The sequence below is a fragment of the Ruditapes philippinarum genome, unplaced genomic scaffold (genome assembly GCF_026571515.1).
Source record: "Ruditapes philippinarum isolate M1 unplaced genomic scaffold, ASM2657151v2 ctg1573_1_1_1_1, whole genome shotgun sequence".
NCBI classification, from domain to species: Eukaryota; Metazoa; Mollusca; class Bivalvia; order Venerida; family Veneridae; genus Ruditapes; species Ruditapes philippinarum.
This window is the reverse complement of record NW_026862214.1, coordinates 37,451-60,271: the sequence shown is the minus strand read 5'-3', so window position 1 is coordinate 60,271 and position 22,821 is coordinate 37,451. Positions and strand designations below refer to the sequence as shown.

The 22,821-nt window shown below is 33.1% G+C and overlaps 1 protein-coding gene across 1 annotated transcript in view; it reads right to left on the bottom strand.

The window, feature by feature from the left end:
- Positions 1-2,310: 2,310 nt before the first annotated feature.
- Positions 2,311-22,821, bottom strand: part of LOC132718303 (electrogenic sodium bicarbonate cotransporter 1-like) — a 53,250-nt gene continuing 32,739 nt past the window's right edge. The window contains 15 exon segments of the mRNA XM_060701994.1: positions 2,311-3,213; positions 5,564-5,605; positions 7,306-7,544; positions 11,607-11,747; positions 12,086-12,154; positions 12,691-12,868; positions 14,704-14,799; positions 15,554-15,732; positions 16,210-16,377; positions 16,837-16,950; positions 18,783-19,329; positions 19,714-19,847; positions 20,842-21,016; positions 21,642-21,901; positions 22,427-22,672. Of these exon segments, the coding sequence (XP_060557977.1) occupies positions 2,994-3,213; positions 5,564-5,605; positions 7,306-7,544; positions 11,607-11,747; positions 12,086-12,154; positions 12,691-12,868; positions 14,704-14,799; positions 15,554-15,732; positions 16,210-16,377; positions 16,837-16,950; positions 18,783-19,329; positions 19,714-19,847; positions 20,842-21,016; positions 21,642-21,901; positions 22,427-22,672 (2,808 nt within the window). The 3' untranslated portion in view covers positions 2,311-2,993.

Here is a 22,821-nt window from a genome sequence, read left to right as displayed (position 1 = left end):
TGTATGTAGAAAAGGTTTAATTTTTTTTAAATTGTGTATTTTGTCCTATGACAGAAAGTTATATAAAAAATCTTAACTTGGAAACCATAATGGACACCACATCACCATAATAATTTTAGAAGGCATTATGAACAAACAAAATTTAAAAAGAAGAAAAATAATGTCAACACATAAACTAAAACCTAGAACTCATCATGAATATAAAATATATGATAAAACACAAGGCTATTTATAAACTTAAAATCTATTTATAGATTCTGAAGTCTATTTATAGATTCTGAAGTCTATTTATAGATTCTTAAGTCTATTTATAGAATTGATATTCTATTTATAGACCAAATGTGAACCCGCACATGTAAACTTATTCTTTTGGTATTAAAACTCATCTTGAATGACTTTTAAATCAAAATTTTACAAATGAAGCTTCGAAACAATAGAAATGTGTCTAAAATAAGTGTTGTAAAAATAAAATTTCATGTAAAACTGACACTGATTATTACATAAAAATGTGATAATGAATCGTACATAAGAATGATAACAATATCTAAGAGACAAAGTAAAAACCTGTCTTGTCTTGTTTATAGAAAATTCTTACATAGTCAAAAGATGAAAAATACTTGAAATATTATTACTTAAAATCTTGATATGTATAATCTAAAAGAACAATTATCGACATACAAAACGTCCATCTTTACTGTCGGCATCGGCTAATAACTTGAATGGTTTAGATGAAATATAAACATATCACCAATGTTATAATTATTTTCTTAATATCTTTATCCCTTACTCAGTATGATTTTCTGTTTTTCACAAACCCTGTTGTTACAGATAAAGATATATATAAATAAAATACTAGTAAATGATGGTATTTACAAATGTTAAATGGTGTCACTTCTCAAACATATTTCAATAGTCTGATAGTTTGGTAAAAGAACAAATTTTTGACTGCTTTAAAATTGATAAATAAATGCAAAGGAACAATAGTTTAACGATATACATTATTTACAAGAACAGCAATTTTACATCATAAAAGTTTAACCAATGTAAGTTGAAATTACTCAAAACAAATTTTATCACAGAATTATGTAGATAGCTTCAACACTAGCATAAACTCAGGTATTAGATAAATGTTGTAAACTTTGTTTACAACACATTTAACTTACCTACTGTGTCTACACTTTTTTTTTCTTTAATTAAAACATACTTTCTGGATTTATACATGTGTAAATATGTGCACTACCAACTTAGGCAGTTTCACAGTGGAACATAAACATGTATAAGCTACAGTCTGTGATAATACTAACCCATTATAATTCTGTTCTTCAGCCGGCTTAAATAACAAGTTGTCAACTACTCGTATAACATTAAAATACTTAACAATTCAATCATAATAACTCTTACAAAAAGATCAAACTTATTCACAAAAGGAACTTTCCTATTGATCAACATTATCAACATTACATTTTTCATACAGAAAACGTTTTTTATCCACAAATATACCCAGATATTTTTTAACATATAAACAAACGTATTTTGCCAACACCACTATAAATAAGAACCATTTTTGCAAGGATATTCCAACAATTTAACTGTCATTTACCACTTAAATTTGATTATTCCAGCCAATTAAACTATTCACATACTAATAACCTCTTTAAATTTGATATTCTAAACCAATTAAACTATTAACATGTCACTTAAATTTGAATATTCCAACCAATTAAACTATTCACATACCACTTTAATATGAATATTCCAGCCAATTTAACTATTCACATACCATTGATTTGAATATTCCAGCCAATTAAACTATTCACATACCATTAATTTGAATATTCCAGCCAATTAAACTACATGCATAATGTTTTAATCTTAAAACAGGAGGTCAGCTATCACTACAATTTACATGAATAATATTCAATAAAAGGTCTGGCTATCACATTCTTTTACATGAATCATATTCAAGTAATACTCTGATTATCACATTCCTTTACATGAATAATTATGGTGTAAGGAAGTCCAGTTAACAAATTCCTTCATATTAAAATTATTCATGTTAGTCTAGAAATCACATTCTTCTATATGCATTATATTCATATAACAGTCCTGATATCACATTGCCTTACATGGGTAATATTCATGTAAAAGTCCAGCTACCACACTTATTCACTAAAAAATGATATTTTTAATAACTCATCAAATGAGAATAATATTTATGTCTGGATATTACATACTTTTACATAAATAATATTCCAAGTACAATAGTTTTTTTACATAGGTATTAATAAAGTAGAAAATCTGTCTTTTACCACCATGTTTACCTACAAAATGATGATATTTATTTAAAAGGCCCTACATTATTCATGTAAAGGTCCTATTCCCACACTCTTGTAACATGCATAATAGGTTCAGTTATCAGGTTCATTTACATGAATAATGTTCATTCATGTAATTGTTGCTATCATTTTAATTTACATTGACAAAATTCATAAAAAAAATCCTATTTTCACTTTCATTTACATGAATATTAGTATACAGATGAAACACATATTATTCATGTAAAAGGCTGACTGTACTTGTACAAAATTCAAGTAAAGCTCTTGTTATCATCTTGAGATAATTAACAACTTCTTTTCCTGACTAACTACAGATGAACATGTCAAAAAAGTGACTCCTAAACTTTACGTTGAAAAGATCATGTCAAGATTGTTTACATAGAAATTTGACATCGTCAAGGTTAAACCAAGTCCAGATTGTTTACACAGAAACATATGACATCAAGTTACACTATGTCAATATTGTTTATGCAGTAACTTTACGTCGTCAAGCTACACAAAGTCCAGAATGTTTACATAGAAACTTTACATCGTCAAGTTTCACAAAGTCCAAAATGTTTACACAGAAAAAATTTATGTCGTCAAGTTTAAACATGTCCGTACTGTTTTTTTTACACAGAAACTTTACGTTGTCGAGTTTCATTAAATCCAGATTGTTTACACTGAAACTTTACGTCGTCGAGTTTCACTATCACTAGGAGGGTCAACAAAGATGGCGGGGGCCTTGATGAGTTCATGGGTATCTTCTTTATCACTATCTTCTTCATCAATATAAAATGCCACGCCCTTCTTCGCTTTATGAGGATCCTTTTCTGTCGGGGAATGAGGAATTGTGGGTAATCCGTGAGAGTCTTTCTTATGACGTTTCTTATGTTTTCTGAAAAAAATGAGATGTGTAACATATTTAACAACATAATTCACTACACATTAATATAATTACATATACTTTATTACACACAAAATTAATACACTTCACATAATATTTTTACCCGTTTTTAATCTATTTTGTATTCAAAAAGGATAAGTAATCACTTTCATTAGACATGTATTTACTTTAACATAGATTTACTTAATAATTTCATTTTTGTGGTACATGATAAGTTTTCAAATTTCAAAAAGAAAAAGTGGCATATAGTGCACATAAATATTGTGAAGAAATAAAATAACCAAATATGGTAAATTTTGTAAATAGACACCATTATGTTCTTAAATGATGAAACGTGAAAAATAGACTTTTCTAAATTATCCTTTATAACTTTTTAATTTATGAACAGCTTCTACAAAAACTAAATGAATAGCTAACAAAACGAGTAAGTTTACCTTTAAACATTTATAAACATTTATTAAGGAGCCATAACTCTTACCAAAAAAAAAAAGAATATAAACGGAAAGCTATGCTGATGGGAAAAAGAAAAAAATCTATGAAAGTCTATACTCCTTTTTTATTAACTTATTTTTCAAAAACTTTTCCAGCTTAACTGGTAGAGGAAGACTTAACTGGTGCTCGTTTGTACATTATTATTTCAGACAAGAATGTGCACCTAAGTAGAACCATGGAAGTTCTGTGAGCTAGCTAGATAGCTTCCTCGCATGACAGAATCCAAAGTTCCTGGGCAAGATTTGCACCCACAGAGGTGTTGGGTGAGTGGTCTATAGTCTAGTGTTTCCGATGCAAGCCTACAACTTTTACTCATAACACATTAACTTCAACAGAAATGTGACATTGCTAAAACTGAATGGTAATGTAATACAATAACAAGGTGTCATTACTCTTAAAAAGAAAAAAATCTAACTAAAATTTAACATCAAGACATTTAAACTTGTAAAACTTAACATCTGTGCACCATTTAAAACTGAAAGACACAAAATTATTCCTACATCTAGAATTTGTGCTGTCCTCACCAATTTCTTGTTTAAGTATTATTAGGATAATGGCAGGGGCAATAACTTTTATTAAGCGCAATTACTTTCATGAAGCGCAATAACTTTTATGAATTTCCCTTCACTCTTTGGTTATATTTGGTTATACCAAATATAAAGTGGGATGGACGATAACTTTTATGAATTTCCCTATATTCTTTGTTAATTCTGAGAATATAATATCAGGGCAATAACTTTGAGGAATTTCCCTATATTTTTGTTTATTCCAAATACATAATGAAAGGGACAATAACTTTTATGAATTTCCCTATTCAAAACATATAATGGCAGGAGCAATAACATTTGTGAATTTTCCTATATTCTTTATTTATTCCAAATATATAATGGCAGGGGCAATAACTTTTATGAATTTCCCTATATTCTTTGTTTATTCAAAATACATAATGGCAGGGGCAATAACTTTAATGAATATCCCTATATTCTTTGTTTATTCCAAATATATAATGGTAGGGGCAATAACTTTAATGAATATCCCTATATTCTTTGTTTATACCAAATATAAAATGGCAGGAGCAATAACTTTTATGAATTTCCCTATATTCTTTGTTTATTCTGAGAATATAATATCAGGGCAATAACTTCCCTATATTTTTGTTTATTTCAAATACATAATGAAAGGGACAATAACTTTTATGAATTTCTCTATATTCTTTGTTATTCTTTGTTTATTCAAAACATATAATGGCAGGAGCAATAACATTTGTGAATTTTCCTATATTCTTTGTTTATTCCAAATATATAATGGCAGGGGCAATAACTTTTATGAATTTCCCTATATTCTTTGTTTATTCAAAATATATAATAGCAGGGGCAATAACTTTCATGAATTTCCACATATCCTTTGTATATACCAAATATATAATGGCAGGGGCAATAACTTCTATGAATTTCACTATATTCTTTGTTTATACCAAATATAAAATCAAACCTATTTGCAAGAGCTATGAAGAGGACACATGCAATACAACCTAAATAGAGCAAGACCCAAAGGGAGATAAAGGTTCTTGTTGCTTCTGAGAGGTGTTGCCTTAGACAGGTTAAATTTATTGAGAATGTTTACTTAGGAAAGAAATAGCACTATTGTTATAAAGAGGTGATTGCTCAACAGAGGGCCCACTATGCAGGGGTGTACACTGTATTTTGTATCTTTCAACCTTAAATCGGCCCTGAAACTTTTACATTAATAAATGAATGTGCTAAAATCATATGAATCTAACAAAATAGTCATCCTTGTCTGACATCATTAAACATGCAACATTCTTTTTTGTTTTTGTTTTTGCGATTACCTTTTAACCTTTAAAACAACAGGAAGTCCATGTGGTAGATCTCTACAAAAATGTTCATAAAGATATAATACTGAATTAATGATTTTTCTTTGAATTCTATGACACTTATTTTCAGTGAAGTGAAAATATATGTTCATAAATAAATATTAGATTATAATTGCATTTCTTTTAATTCTATGGCATATTTTTGTCAATTAAGTGGGTGAATATTAAGGCAAACACAATTAAACAAAGTTTCCACTATAAATTAAGCGTTATTCATTTATTGAAATCCAAACAAACCAGAGTGAATGAATAATGTACCAGATATTTGTTACACTAGCTATCCTTATGAGCAAGTGTCAGCATGACCTTTTATAACAAGGCATGAACTTGACCTTTAAAACAAGGCATGAACTTGACCTTTAAAACAAGGCATGAACTTGACCTTTAAAACAAGGTGTCAACATAATCTTTTTTAAGTAAGTGTCAGCATGACCTATTAAACTTAGATATCAATATGACCTCTAGCAGTAACAATATATGCTAGGGTAAATGCCTATAAAAACCACTAAAGCATACTGTTATCTTATGGTATACATTAATAAAGGGCTTTCTGTGTGTATGTATAATAAAATTCTAGCAGCTAGGGGTTTGCCAAATAATCCATTCACTATAGAAAAAAAGTCAAAGAATCAAACTATCTATGAAATAATTCAGCAATATTCATAGAACAATTTAGTACCAAAATAAAAATTCAAATACAGAAATGCTTTGGGAATTATGATCAAATTTTGTTTATTATAGGTTAAAATCTTTTTGCAGTAAAAATCTATTTATAGCACATGACATGAATCAGTTATACAATAGGTTCCCTATGGTTATGTTTTGCAGCTTGATATTTTCATAACTTCAGTTATATCCATATTACTCACTTAATACATATAATTTATGTCATCAAGTTGTTTTATTCATATTGGCACAAAATTTAAAATGATCTTTTTTGGTTTGCATGTATAACAATAATAATACATTATTATCTGGCAGGGGAGGGAAATACATGTAAACTAAGCAAACTTGTGCAGTGGTTACTTCCCTTGATCAGTACAAGAACAAAGTATTAAGAAACCATTGCTAGGAGTTTGGTGACTAGGTAGCTAAGATTTACAGCATTTCGTTTTATAATCTAGAACAGGTGGGGCATAAAAATCATCATTTATAGTATTTAGCCTACTTTCCTGTGTTACATATATTTCCTTACCTTTTTATTTACAATTTATTCATCCTAAAACATCTTTAAAACATTATAAAAATTTAGTATCTTATTCAGCAGAAAACCTACATGTATAACTATATATTACTGGTTGATAATGACCATGTTTACGTTAACTTTCTACCTGTTAAATCAAGCTTTCTGAAAAAGCAGTGACATCATTGTTTTCTGAAAAGCAAAGCTGGGGTTGCCTTCATAACAATAAATTCAATTTATAAGCATGAATTTCATTATTATTATTATACAGCCCAAATTTACTTGGGAATAGCTTGAGTTTAATATAAAGAATTGAGATTGAAAACTCATTTTGGACACCACTTACCAAAATGTTTCAATTAAACAGAACAATATCAAGTCCAGTTTTCATTTTTCCATTTCTCGTCTGTGACCTTATACAAAGTCCATAAAATTTAATACAATAAAACGCATTATCATAGATCTATTATCAACATCCATAAGCATACAGAATTCTCCTACAAGAGTTACATACCTTTTACTGCTGCCACTACCGTTGCTATGACTACTAGGCGTCTCGCCCACACCCTGATGTTCGTTAGATTGAAGGTTTTTCCATATTTGGCATTTTGCCACCTCCTCTGTAATATTAACCTGATTAACGAAGCTGTCGTTTCCGCCGTTAATAGCAATGTTAATGATAGACGCTTGTGGTTTAAAATTGACCATCTCGTTACCACTCGCATTTTTAGGATCCAACAACGTTTCACACTCCTACAGAAATAATTTTATCTTATTTAAACAATATTTTATAATGATTGTGATGCAAGCTTGTAAGCTTTTTAAAACAGCTTTCAAGTCAGTAAACTTTAAATTGAGAAAAGTTAAAGAAGTTACAGTTGACTCTCAATAAGTCAAAATCGCTTTACTCAAAATTCCGCCTAAGTCGAATAATTTCTAAAGTCCCGTCAAATTTCCTTCTTTATCTTTGTATTTTAACTCCGCTTAGGTCAAATTTTGACTAACCGAGACTCCTGTTTAGTCGAAAAGAAAATTTTGTCCCGTCAATTAAAGTCCACATATTTTCATCTCAATAAGTCGAAGTGTGAAAACAGCCGACTGATCAAAGGTCGGCGACAACAAGGTGAGATGTTGTCACTCGTGATTTACACGTTTCATAGTAATTTTTAATTGCCGGTCATCATGTATTATCAACACGTCGTAAAAGTGTCTTTAATCCGTTTCACGACTTAATTGGTTTTAACAGTTAGATAACTAAATTAAATTTAATTACATTTCTTTAAAAAAGTTGACTCGTGCAAGTCTGACGGGTGTTAGTCAAATAACAGCCTAGTCAAATAACAGCCTAGGTATTGATGTGTATTATCAACGTAAATGATATTTGTATAATTAATGTTCCGTCAAATTGCATACATTAATTTGTACTTCCGGTTCACGATAGTTGCTAATTTCGTTTTCGTCCGATGATCAATTAAATCAATAATAATTGTGTGTTTATGTTTCACTATTAATATACATGTATTAAATTTTGAATGATATATTTTTGTTCATTTATAATTTGTAGTTGAAAGTGATTTACCGTCATTTCAATGGTTAAATATTGCAGCATTGCCGCTAACAACAATAAGAAACCTACTTTTTTGCACATTCAATCAGGTACATGTATATACATGTACGAAGTCAACGTAATGGCGGTAGTTCAACGTTACTCGAATTCCGTTTCTCTCGAAGTAAAATACCTAGTCCCTTGGATTTCGAGTTACCGAGAGTCAACTGTATTATGTTAACAAGAGGGCCATGATGGCCCTGAGGTTGCTCACCTGTATAATGGCCCCTGGAGCGGGGCCAGTTTAAACCCCAGGGCTTTTATTTGAACAAACTTGAAAGACACTCATTAGAAGATGTTTCACAATGTTAAGTTTGTTAAGTTTTTACTACACACATATAATGAAAAACAATGACCTGCCCCCCCCCCCCTCCGGCAGGGCCAATTTTCACCCGAGGGCTTTTATTTGAACAAACTTGGTAGACACCCATAAGAAGATGTTTCATGCTAAACATCTAAGCTCTAGCTCATTGGGTTTTTTAAAAGAAGTTATTTTAAGTTTTTACTATACACATATAGTTAAAAACAATGACACCCCTGGGGCGGGGCCAGTTTTGACCCCAGGGCTTTTATTTGAACAAACTTTGTAGACACTTACTAGAAGATGTTTCATGCTGAATATCTAAACTCTAGCTATTTGGGTTTTTTCAAAGAAGATTTTTAAGTTTTTGCTATACACATATAAGGAAAATCAATGACCCCCAGGTGTGGGGCCAATTTTGACCCCAGGGCTTTTATTTGAACAAACTTTGTAGACACTCACTAGAACATGTTTCATGCTTAATATCTCAACTCTAGCTATTTGGGTTTTTTCAAAGAAGATTTTTTAAGTTTTTGCTATACACATATAATGAAAATCAATGACCCCTGGGGCAGGGCCAATTTTGACCCCAGGGCTTTTATTTGAACAAACTTGGTAGACACCCATTAGAACATGTTTCATGCTAAATATCTTAGCTCTAGCTCTTTGAGTTCTTTAAGAGAAGATTTTTTAAGTTTTTACTATATGCATATAGGGAAAATCAATGACCCCCTCGGGCAGGGCCAATTTTGACCCCCAGGGCTTTTATTTGAACAAACTTGGTAGACACTCATTAGAAGATGTTTCATGCAAAATATCTTAGCTCTAGCTCTTTGGGTTCTTTAAAAGAAGATTTTTTAAGTTTTTACTATATGCATATAGGGAAAATCAATGACCCCCTAGGGCGGGGCCAATTTTGACCCTAGGGCTTTTATTTGAACAAACTTGGTAGACACTCACTAGAAGATGTTTCATGCCAAATATCTAAGCTCTAGCTCTTAGGGTTTTTTAAAAGAAGATATTTAAAGTTTTTTCTTTCGGTTGCCATGGCAACCAGAGTTCTGCATGGAATTAAATTCTTTGAACAATTTTTAAAGGTGACCACCAAAGGAACATTCCTGTGAAGTTTGGATGAAATTGGCTTAGTGGTTTATGAGGAGATGTCATTTAAAGTAAAAGTTTACGGATGGACGACGGCCGGACGACGGACAGACGCCGGCCGGACGCCGGATGAAAAGCGATCACAAAAGCTCACCCTGTCACTTTGTGACAGGTGAGCTAAAAATTAAATAAATAAAAGTGGAGTTGTATCAATTCCAGTGCAGTTAAGATTGCTACACTAACAGGGCGGACAAAATGGCAACCATAAGCATCCCCATTGAGGAGCTTAAAAAAAATCAGATGTACAGAGAAAAAATGTCAGATGTACAGAGGAAAAATGTCAGATATACGGAGGAAATTTTTTAGATGTACAGAGAAAAAATGTCAGATGTACAGAGGAAAAATGTCAGATGTACAGAAGGAAAAATGTCAGATATACGGAGGAAAAATGTCAGAAGTACGGAAAAATGTCAGATGTACAGAGGAAAAATGTCAGATGTACAAACGGAAAATGTCAAGATGTACGGAGGAAAATGTCAGATGTATGGAGGAAAAATGTCAGATGTATGGAGGAACAAGAGGGCCATGATGGCCCTGAGGTCGCCCACCTGTATAGAGGCCTCTGGAGCGGGGCCAGTTTAAACCCAAGGGCTTTTATTTGAACAGACTTGGAAGACACCCATTAGAAGATGTTTCATGATGTTTAGTTTTTACTACACACATATAATGAAAAACAATGACCTGCCCCCCCCCCCCCCTCTGGCAGGGCCAATTTTAACCTAAGGGCTTTTATTTGAACAAACTTGGTAGACACCCATAAGAAGATGTTTCATGCTAAATATCTAAGCTCTAGCTCATTGGGTTTTTTTAAAAGAAATTTTTTTATGTTCTTACTATACACATATAAGGAAAATCAATGACCCCCGGGGCGGGCCAGATTTTGACCCCAGGGCTTTTATTTGAACAAACTTTGTAGACACTCACTAGAAGATGTTTCATGCTTTATATCTAAACTCTAGCTATTTGGGTTTTTTCATAGAAGATTTTTGAAGTTTTTGCTATACACATATAAGGAAAATCAATGACCCCCGGGCGGGGCCAATTTTGACCCCAAGGCATTTATTTGAACAAACTTGGTAGACACACATTAGGACATGTTTCATGCTAAATATCTTAGCTCTAGCTCTTTGAGTTCTTTCAAAGAAGATTTTTTAAGTTTTTACTATATGCATATAGGGAAAATCAATGACCCCCTGGGGCGGGGCAAATTTTGACCCCAGGGCTTTTATTTGAACAAACTTGGTAGACACTCATTAGAAGATGTTTCATGCTAAATATCTTAGCTCTAGCTCTTTGGGTTCTTTAAAAGAAGATTTTTTAAGTTTTTACTATATGCATATAGGGAAAATCAATGACCCCCTGGGGCAGGGCCAATTTTGACCCCAGGGCTTTTATTTGAACAAACTTGGTAGACACTCACTAGAAGATGCTTCATGCCAAATATCTAAGCTCTAGCTCTTTGGGTTTTTTAAAAGAAGATATTTTAAGTTTTTTCTTTTGGTTGCCATGGCAACCAGAGTTCTGCATGGAATTAAATTCTTTGAACAATTTTTAAAGGTGACCACCAAAGGAACATTCCTGTGAAGTTTGGATGAAATTGGCTTAGTGGTTTATGAGGAGATGTCATTTAAAGTAAAAGTTTACGGACGGACGCCGGATGAAAAGCGATCACAAAAGCTCACCCTGTCACATTGTGACAGGTGAGCTAAAAATGTCAGATCTACGGAGGAAGAAGATGAACACTTACATCGTGATGCTCCTGAATCTCTATTTCTTTGTCGTCTTTTTCTCGTTTACTTATTTCCGGCATGATGTCATCCAGCCATTTAAGTTCGTACTGGGTAAACACGTAATCAAGTGCCTTACGAATAAAACACATTGCCAGCACCTGGAATATGAAAATATTATAACCTTGTATATATTTTTTCCACATAAATCAAAATAAACAATTGTGCTATAGATGTTTTTCACATTGCAATAATTACCTCCCCTGGCCGCCATTTTGGGGGTCATTCCCAATATATATTATATGCCTAAGATAAGATAATATATCTCATAATTCTATCTTTTTCATGAAAACTGAATGAAAATCTATTACATACTGGTCCAAAAAAATAAGACAAAACCATTATTTAAGACCCAATGAAAATGTCCTTCTTAACAATACCACAAAATTTCATGCCCACAAAATAAAATGACTTCACAGTAATAACAGAATATACATACCATAATAGGGAAAGCAATGGAGATTTCCTTGATTGTTTTTATCACCCATAACATCACCAAACAAAGTGCCTGAAATCAAATCAAGTTGTTTCATAATTTTCGCAAGCAAAAGTTTTGTAAGTTCTTATATTGCATGAAAATAAAATGTTGAATTGGTGCAGTGGATTTGCCCAGCTTAGAATTTGGAACAGTCCATTTGAATTTTAAGGGTACATGTAATACTCATTAGCAAAATGCAAAAATTTTGGCTACCAACACAATAGAGCCTGGTCAAACTGCATGGATGTGCAGGATGGCCTGGCTCTATACTAGTGACAAATGCTGTTCACTTTTGATTCCAGCTAGGTAAGGGTTTGGCAATGTAGATTAAATAAATAACTAAGAATCTGTTGAAATATCAAATAGAGAAAATAAGAATCCTTAAAGAACGTTTAAAATGGCAAAGTTGAAAATGTTGCAGGTTGGTTTTCATTAATCCTGTTCATGAACGGTACTGGTAAATGCAAGCTATCGTCAAAGCCCCCTAGCACCAGCTTAATACATATTAATTCACCAATTTACAAAATGCTATTACAATGTAAAGAAATGTTGTAAAAATCAAGCACCTGAATGAATGTGAAGAAATGAACTCTTCGTGTTCTGACATGACGAAGGTACGTATAGTCAGGTTGATATTTCATCGGCATGAAGAGTATCATGATACGATTCATAAGCTGCATGCCCTTCAACGACGATATACCCATATACAAGAATACCCCGTACAACACGGCCATTGGAATTGAACTGAAAGATAATCAAAATATGATGATCATGATAAGCTTCCGTAAAGTGTATAAACAAAAGAGCACCAACAAGAGGGCCATGATGGCCCTGGGGTCGCTCACCTGTATATAGGCCCCCGGAGCAAGGCTAGTTTAAACCCCAGGGCTTTTATTTGAACAAACCTGGAAGACACCCATTAGAAGATGTTTCATGATGTTAAGTTTTTACTACACACATTTAATAAAAAAAACAATGACCTCCCTTCCCTCCCCCCCCCCCGGGCAGGGCCAATTTTAACCCCAGGGCTTTTATTTGAACAAACTTGGTAGACACCTATTAGAAGATGTTTCATGCTTTAAATCTAAGTTCTACCTCATTCGGTTTTTTAAAAGAAGATTTTTTAAGTTTTTACTATACACATATAGTTAAAAACAATGACACCCCTGGGGTGGGGCCAGTTTTGACCCCAGGGCTTTTATTTGAACAAACTTTGTAGACACTTACTAGAAGATGTTTCATGCTTAATATCAAAACTGTAGCTATTTGGGTTTTTTCAAAGAAGATTTTTTAAGTTTTTACTATACACATATAGTTAAAAACAATGACACCCCTGGGGCGGGGCCAGTTTTGACCCCAGGGCTTTTATTTGAACAAACTTTGTAGACACTTACTAGAAGATGTTTCATGCTTAATATCTAAACTCTAGCTATTTGGGTTTTTTCAAAGAAGATTTTTTAAGTTTGTACTATACACATATAGTTAAAAACAATGACACCCCTGGGGCGGGGCCAGTTTTGACCCCAGGGCTTTTATTTGAACAAACTTTGTAGACACTTACTAGAAGATGTTTCATGCTTAATATCTAAACTGTAGCTATTTGGGTTTTTTCAAAGAAGATTTTTAAATTTTTGCTATACACATAGAAGGAAAATCAATGACCCCGGGGCGGGGCCAATTTTGACCCCAGGGCTTTTATTTGAACTAACTTTGTAGACACTCACTAGAAGATGTTTCATGCTAAATATCTAAACTCTAGCTATTTGGGTTTTTTAAAAGAAGATTTTTTCAGTCTCTGCTATACACATATTAGAAAAATCAATGACCCCCGGGGCGGGGCCAATATTGACCCCAGGGCTTTTATTTGAACAAACTTGGTAGACACCCATTAGAACATGTTTCATGCTAAATATCTTAGCTCTAGCTCTTTGAGTTCTTTGAAAGAAGATTTTTATGTTTTTACTATATGCATAAAGGGAATATCAATGACTCCCTGGGGCCCCAGGGCTTTTATTTGAACAAACTTGGTAGACACTCATGAGAAGATGTTTCATGCTAAATATCTTAGCTCTAGCTCTTTGGGTTCTTTTAAAGAAGGTTTTTTAAGTTTTTACTATATGCATATAGGGAAAATCAATGACCCCCTGGGGTGGGGCCAATTTTGACCCCAGGGCTTTTATTTGAACAAACTTGGCAGACACTCACTAGAAGATGTTTCATGCCAAATATCTAAGCTCTAGCTCTTTGGGTTTTTTAAAAGAAGATATTTTAAGTTTTTTCTTTCGGTTGCCATGGCAACCAGAGTTCTGCATGGAATTAAATTCTTTGAACAATTTTTAAAGGTGACCACCAAAGGAACATTCCTGTGAAGTTTGGATGAAATTGGCTTAGTGGTTGTTGAGGAGATGTCATTTAAAGAAAAAAGTTTACGGACGAAAAGCGATCACAAAAGCTCACTCTGTCATGATTTATGATAATTTTAAAGATATGTCACCTTAGTGAAATAAGTGATTAACATCTACTAAATTTAGAAGGACTTAACCTGTTACTGCACTTAGGTGATGATATACTACATGTACAAATATAGTGGTGTTTAACCTACCTTCAAGATAGATGTCAGAAGTACTGACAGACCTATCATCAAAAAAATGGCAACCCCTGTCACACGCTGCTCCCTGAAAAATGTGTAACATATTTACCAACTGAAATAGTTCCTTTTTCTCAATATCTACTATGAAATAGTATCTTTTTCTCTCAATATTTCTTATGAAATAATGGGGGGCGGGGGTTAATGTTTAGTTTTCTTTGTGAAGAAATTATTATGATAATATAATTAGAATATAATCGAAAAGCTAGCCTCTATAGCCAAGATGTTTAAGTGTCTGACTAAATCATCAATAATGTACAATCGAATCCCCTTAGGGACCCTCACTTTTTGATAAGAAAACAATTCAAGCAGTCTTTAATTTACTCTGACATTACTTAGATAATGGCTTCTATAAGCTTTTGCTTTCCGCCAAAATCTATAATTATTGTTATGTTGTTACTAACATATGTACAAATATTCTTAATAAAAAATGTTTAAACCCATTTACTCTGATGTCAGACTTTAGTCTGAATTTATGAGAGAACAGGTGCTAGAAGAAGCTAGAAAGTACAGAGTAACCTCTACAGAGGTAACACCATTTAAGACATTGTTGCTGTGAGGTAACAGGTATTGTATGAAATAAATTAAATCCATTTTTAAAATTTTTAATGTTCACATAGAGAATTGTTTCTGTTGTTTTTAAGGAGGTTGTTCATGTACAGAGGGCCATTCAGATGACGTTGCACTGTATCTCATATTATAATGATAGCACTGTCTGTAAGGATTTTATATTCAAAATCATTAAAAATGAAGCAAACAACGTTTTCTTAACGTTTTCTTACCGAACGCCCAGGAATTTCGGCCTTTCTCCCGGAGCCGTGCACTCAGATTCTTTCTTTAATGACATCACATGATTTATTGAAAGGACGGTTGCGGCAACAAAGTACGGCAAACCCAAGAATGAATTAACTATGATTAATACAGCCACTATCAGCAAGTCCAGGTGATAACCGCAACCTTTCTAAAAATAGAACATACAGCTAAATATTAATAGAAATAGTAATGTAACATACTAAACAAGAGCATAGCATACAGTGTTCACAGTCATGTGTAAAAATATTTACCACTTTTGAAAAAAAAAAAAATCTAAGTAAAAAGGGGGGATAACTGTAAGAATATAGCTTTAAGAATAATGCCCTTTGTCTAACAACTGCACCTTGTCGTGATAACCAAGTACATATATTCCAATTTTTACGTAGTCAATAACTTTCATAATATATATGAATAATGGGCTACATGAAAACAGCAAATTTAAATGCAAATTGCAGGTGCCCTTTGAATGAGTCTGTATGAAGAGTGCAACATGCCTAACATCCCTAGCACTGGCTTAATCAGTGTTCAATCTTAATCCATTTAAGATAGTTCCAGTCACAGATATAGGTTCTCTAATAATAACCTTATTCTATTTGTTAAATCATGAAACATCTTCACAACTTACTTTAAGTTTGTTTTCTTTCCTGTTAACAATTACCGCAGTAATTTGTTGATCCATAAATAGGAGAATGGTTGCCAGTAATGCTGGGACAATCGCTGCAACACTCACATACGTGGGATTCTTCTCGTGGAATGGCGGTATTATCCATCCACGAGTCTCGTGATTCGTGGGCTAAAAATAAATAATCATATCATATATCAACATACATATAATGTCTCGAAAACAGCTTGGTTAATATACTGTCTGCATATGCAGGCAAGTTTATACGAACGATTTTGTTAGATGAAGGTTTTTATACACATACACTAGAGATCTGTGAGCAAGTTCATCATTATTGAGTGGCAGTGTGGCTGAGTGGTTAACAAGACAGACCAGTTATCTCAGAATTGCTTTTGCGTGGGTTCAATCCCCATCAGGGGCAAGCTGTTGTTTCCATGAGCAAGAAACTTTACACTCATTGCTTATTACTGGTTGGTTCCAGAAACAGATTTGAGAGTGTTTCAATACGCTTATAGCTTCCAACACAATCAAACTAGTAGTACTTCATTTATGATAAGGGATCTCAATTCAAAGACAAGTCAAAAAGTATATTTAATGATTTAGAATATTAGCTAAGGAAATATCATTTACCTGAAACTTAATGGGAACTTCAAGTTTTGGTGTGTCCAATCCAATAATAGCGTCAGTGACGACCATAGCTGCTATAGCCAGGATGACGGCGAAATCGGATATTATAGTACGTACCTGAAATAAAAGAAACATTTAGATTTGAGGACAAGCCAAAAAACGTTCAGCAAAATACGTACATGGTTTACCTTTTTTACTCATCTCAACTCAAAGGTGACTCAAACAAATTTAATATAATCAATCGAGCTTAAATATGTTTATGTTTTAACAAATTGTAACATTGCCAGCTTTTTGAATGTAGAAATGACTTATTCATTAAATCTATTTTCAAGTTATATAATGGTTGAAACCCCCCCCCCCCCCCCCTGCCCAAACAAGCCTTTTCTCATACTGATTTTGTCATCATTACAGGAAATAGCAAAAATTATAAAAACTAGAAATGTGTCCATAGGAAACGGATGCCCCCACACGCCACTGTTCTGTCAATCTCATGACTCTAGGTCAAATATTTTTTGGACTACATGTGCCACAAGTTGAAAACTAAAAATCAACAAAGGGCCATAATTCTGTTAAATTTGGTCGCAGAAAAAAATCCTTCCTTTACTACCATCTACACATTAACGTTGTTAATCCCTGGAAGTTTAAGCAAAATCTGTCATCCGGTTTAAGAGGAGTTGCGTTCACAAAATTTCTACACAGTATATAATGAAAAAATCAACAAAGGGCCATAATTCTGTTAAATTTGGTTGCAGCAAAAATTCCTTCCTTTACTGCCATCTACACATTAAGGTTGTTCATCCCTGGAAGTTTAGTTTAAGCAAAATCTGCCATCCGGTTTAAGAGGAGTTGCATTCACAAAATTTCTACATAGTATATAGTGAAAAAATCAACAAAGGGCCATAATTCTGTAAAATTTGGTCGCAGCGAAAATTCCTTCCTTTACTACCATCTACACCTTAACGTTGTTCATCCCTGTAAGTTTAAGCAAAATCTGCCATCCGGTTTAAGAGGAGTTGCGTCCACAAAATTTCTACATAGTATATAGTGAAAAAATCAACAAAGGGCCATAATTCTGTTAAATTTGGTCACAGCAAAAATTCCTTACTTTACTACCATCTACACATTAAGGTTGTTCATCCCTGTAAGTTTAAACAAAATCTGCCATCAGGTTTAAGAGGAGTTGCGTTCACAAAATTTCTACATAGTATCTAGTGAAAAAATCAACAAAGGGCCATAATTCTGTTAAATTTTGTCGCAGCGAAAATTCCTTCCTATACTACCATCTACACATTAAGGTTGATCATCCATGTAAGTTTAAGCAAAATCTGCCATCCGGTTTAAGAGGAGTTGCGTTCACAAGATTTCGGGACGTACGGACGGACTGAAGGACGGACGGACAAGTGCAACGCTATATGCTCACACATTGTGGGGGCATAAAAATTCTTTTACACATGTAGCATCCTTGTTTTTCTACATTTTGTGAGAAAAATAAACAAATTGCTTGATTACAAATGTCTGCATTGATCATTGCAGTAGTATAAATATATAGTATGCACATGGGTTTAGTAGTTAAAAGTTTTACAATCAATATAGGAAAGGATTTAATGCCAAAAGAAACACAAGAAGGTGTATGAGGGTTAATTAATTATTGTATAAGTGGTTAAGTTAGCGACACAAAAATATTGGTAAATTTTGCGAATTTCCGAAGATATTTGCTAAAATTTCCTCTAGCTTAAATATCAACCAACCTCATTAAATTCCATTCTTCCATGATTTGCTAATATTTCCCAACGCAAAATGTCTGGAATTTTAATATCGCTAACTTTTCGACATGCAGAAATATCCTCTTATACGGTACATATATAATCTAATTTCTGATACTTTGTTTCTATTAGTTTTTATTATTTTTGTAAAATTGTACAAAACAAAAATGACTATGATTTACTCACCCATGTAGGAAACCATCGACTATTCCTTGACAATTTTAATCCATAAGCTAATGTGAACGTTCCTATAAACAGTAGACACGACAAGAAAAACACGTCTGCTACGTGGTTACATCCATCGCCCACCAGACTTCCTCCATGTTCTATACAGTGATCACGTGGCAGCTTATGCCATTCTATATTCTTGTACAATGTAGACACGTCCGGTAGCAAAGTCGTCACATTTGTTACCGTATATGGCACAGCCGTCGAATTAGCAAGAGTAGCGTTTGTTGTATTGACCGGTGCATTTGGTGCAATGCAAATACAGTCGTGAAACGGCGACACGCCAGGGTCCATATTTACCGGCACTTTTTCGTTTATGTCTATCAATTTACCAACGGCTTCCTTGATAAAAATAAGTGATATCAGGGCCGCAAAGCTTTCTTCTGTAAATCTGGTAATGTATCGCACAAGTGCTGACAAGTCAAAGGCCACCATTAATATCAGGATTAAACCTGTCCACAGGCCAACCCACCATCGGAATGAAAGATAGTACCAGCCCATGTCCCTGACAAAATAAACAACATGACATCAAAAATAATCAGTACAAATAAATTTTCAAAGGAGATATCCCTCAAGAGTGAATAGAGCAAAATTACCGACATTTCTATTCACAAAAGTACTAACAAAGAGAAATATAAAAGTCCAAGTCTGACACAGAAAACCTGTAGCAACAGTATAAATTTTTGTCTATAAACCACAAAATAATCATAAAAGGTTAGACTTTTACTAGTGAGGGTTCTAAACTGAGTCTGTTTTATAGGGACTGAGGGTTCTTTAGGCACTCTGTTTTTCTATTGCTGCATGCATCCTATGTAAAAACTATCAAAACACTTGATGTTTGGTTGTTAACAATTTAGGATATTTGGTTTCTAACAAACGATTAACTTACTTGCTAAAATTATACAGGATTGTTTCAAACACCAGTACTGGGCCTGTAGAGCCGAGGATTGTTAGCGGCTGCCCGGAACATAGAGCATACGTTATACCAACAATGGCACCAGCCAGTAAACTCTCTAGAGCTCCCTGTAAATATAGTGAAAATATATCACATACAGTGAAAATATATCAGATACAGTGAAAATATATCAAATACAGTGAAAGTATATCAAATACAGTGAAAATATATCAAATACTGTGAAAATATACCAAATACAGTGAAAATATATCAAATACTGTGAAAAAATATCAAATACAGTAAAACTATATCATATACAGTGAAAATATATCAATTACTATAAAAATATATCAAATACAGTGAAAATATATCAAATACAGTGAAAATATATCAAATACTGTGAAAATATATCAAATGTAATGAAAATATATCAAATACAGTGAAAATATATCAAATGTAATGAAAATATATCAAATACAGTGAAAATATATCAAAAACGGTGAAAATGTATCTAATACAGTGAAAATATATCAGATACAGTGAAAATATATCAAATACAGTGAAAATTTATAAAATACAGTGAAAATATATAAAATACAGTGAAAATATATTAAATATAGTAAAAATATATCAAACACAGTGAAAATATATCAAATATCATATACACACGAAAATATATAAAATACAATGAAAATATATCAAATACAGTGGAAATATATCAAATACAGAGAAAACATATCAAATACAGTGAAAATATATCAAATACAGTAAAACCATATCAAATACAGTGAAAATATATCAAATACAGTGAAAATACAATATCAAATACAGTGAAAATATATCAAATACTGTGAAAATATATCAAATACTGTGAAAATATATCAAATACAGTGAAAATATATAAAATACAGTAAAACCATATCAAACACAGTGAAAATATATCAAATAAAGTGATAATATATCAAATACAGTAAAACCATATCAAATACACAGTGAAAATATATCAAATATAGTGAAAATATCTCAAATACAGTGAAAATATATCAAAATTAAGGAACATCATACAAATTAAAATAACCATGTTGTTCATAAACCTGACAAAAATAACAAAAGTAATCTTACCAGATCATTATTGGTGGCATCTGCCAGCAACCCACCAAACGTGATAATTGGTGTCAGACAAGCAAAATACAAGAACATAAATGAGGCAAGAGTCTGTACATGTAGAGCATCTTTAAAATCACTAACATAAAATGGTTTCTTTCTCTTAATGTCTTGAATCAAACCCCCAAACAAACTGAAATATATAACATGCAGAGACAATCAGTTTTTTTGATACACAAAATATACATTTACATGGCTTAAATCTTAAAAGGAAATGCTCATTTGTATCATATTTATGTTTTAATATGCACTCAGCCACATATCCTCCCACCCCTGGCTTTCTTAGTTCAAAACAGGTCATAATTCTGTCAAAATCCATGTTAGAGTTATGGGGCTTTGAACTGACTTCCTATTAAGCTCTCAATGAAGTGTGTTAAGTTTCAACCCATTCCCTTCAGTAGTTATGGAGATATCAGCTTCCAGGCAAAAACTTAACTAAGAATTTCTAAGTCAGAAGAGGACCATATTAAATATGCAAAATAGCACTTTTTCATAAAGAACAAGTTAGTAAAGTTTCAATCGTTTCCCTTCAGGAGTTCTGGAAATACCACAAAAACGTAACAAAAAGCATGATGCCGACACCCTGGATGAGTATAACAGCTCTCCTTATTCTTGAAATAGTCAAGCTTATAAACTACAAATTTGTCCATAGTACACAGATGCCCCCACATTCCCCTGTTTTCTCAGATCTACTGTTTAAGCAGGACAATGGGACATACTGACAGGGGCATGTCTATATATCAAATGTATTGTCTTACTGGCCAGTTCTCTGGAGGGCGGGGTCATCACCATGTGACTCCTCCACTTCTTCCACAGCTACCTTCCCATTGGGCAACACTTTTGGAGGTTCTGCAATCTTTTTCCTGCCCTCTTGAGAAGGAACACTCTTAGGCGGTTCAATACGTATCGAGGGATCCCACTCGCCAGGGGGGAGAACTGTCACCTGATCTAGAAATTCATCTATTCCGGCCAACAGATCATCTCGGTTGTGGGCGTGATATGCAACATCATGAAACACCTATAAAAAGTGAAATTTATTTAAAGTTTCAATACAAAATGAGAAAGCAGTTGTTTTTTCTCAATCTTACATTATAAGGGGAGCGGTGGCCTAATGGTTTCCAAGGCACGACCATGTTTCCACATGACACTGGTATGGGTTAGTTGTTGCCAACGAAGCAAAAGTGATAAATGTAAAATAGTTAGTCTTTGCCCCAGGGTTTAGTTTTCTTTTCCATACGACATTCGTGACTTATAGTTCAAAAGAAATAATAAAATGTAATTTTTTTAGCACTTTTCTTGTAGCGACTTACAATATAAATGTGATATTCAAAATTATAATCCAGATTTATGACTCATCTTACACAATACAGGGTGGTAAGATGACAAATTTCCAGCATTGGTGCAATCACTAGAAATTCTAGCCCAATATACAAGATATGAAAAGATAAACAGATCTACGACAGGGGATCTAGTGCAAACACTAGAAAATCTAGCCCAATATGCAAGATATTAAAAGATAAACAGAGTAAAGACAGGCGCATACCTCATCTGTCATCAACGTAGCTATTGATCGTCCAATTTCGTGGTATCTGCTCTGGTTCCCAGTTGGGCCGAGTAACAGAAACAAGAATTTTGTAGGCACTGGTACTTCTGTGAGATCACCCATCACCGACGATGTTTTCAGACGTATAAATGCAGTCACCATGTGATTGAGAAAATCAACTTCCCCACAAAGCACATTTGCAGCCTCCGAACCTGGGGGAATCTTTTTCATGAAGTGTGTATTTAACTGAAATTACATGAACAGGACAAACTTTTACACTCCAGAAAAATACAAAACAAATGTTTTGTATTGACATGCTGTTATTTCATTACAAAAAGAATTTGATGTAAGACTTTAAGATTAATTTATGTCTAATGTGTTAAGTTGTTTTGTTT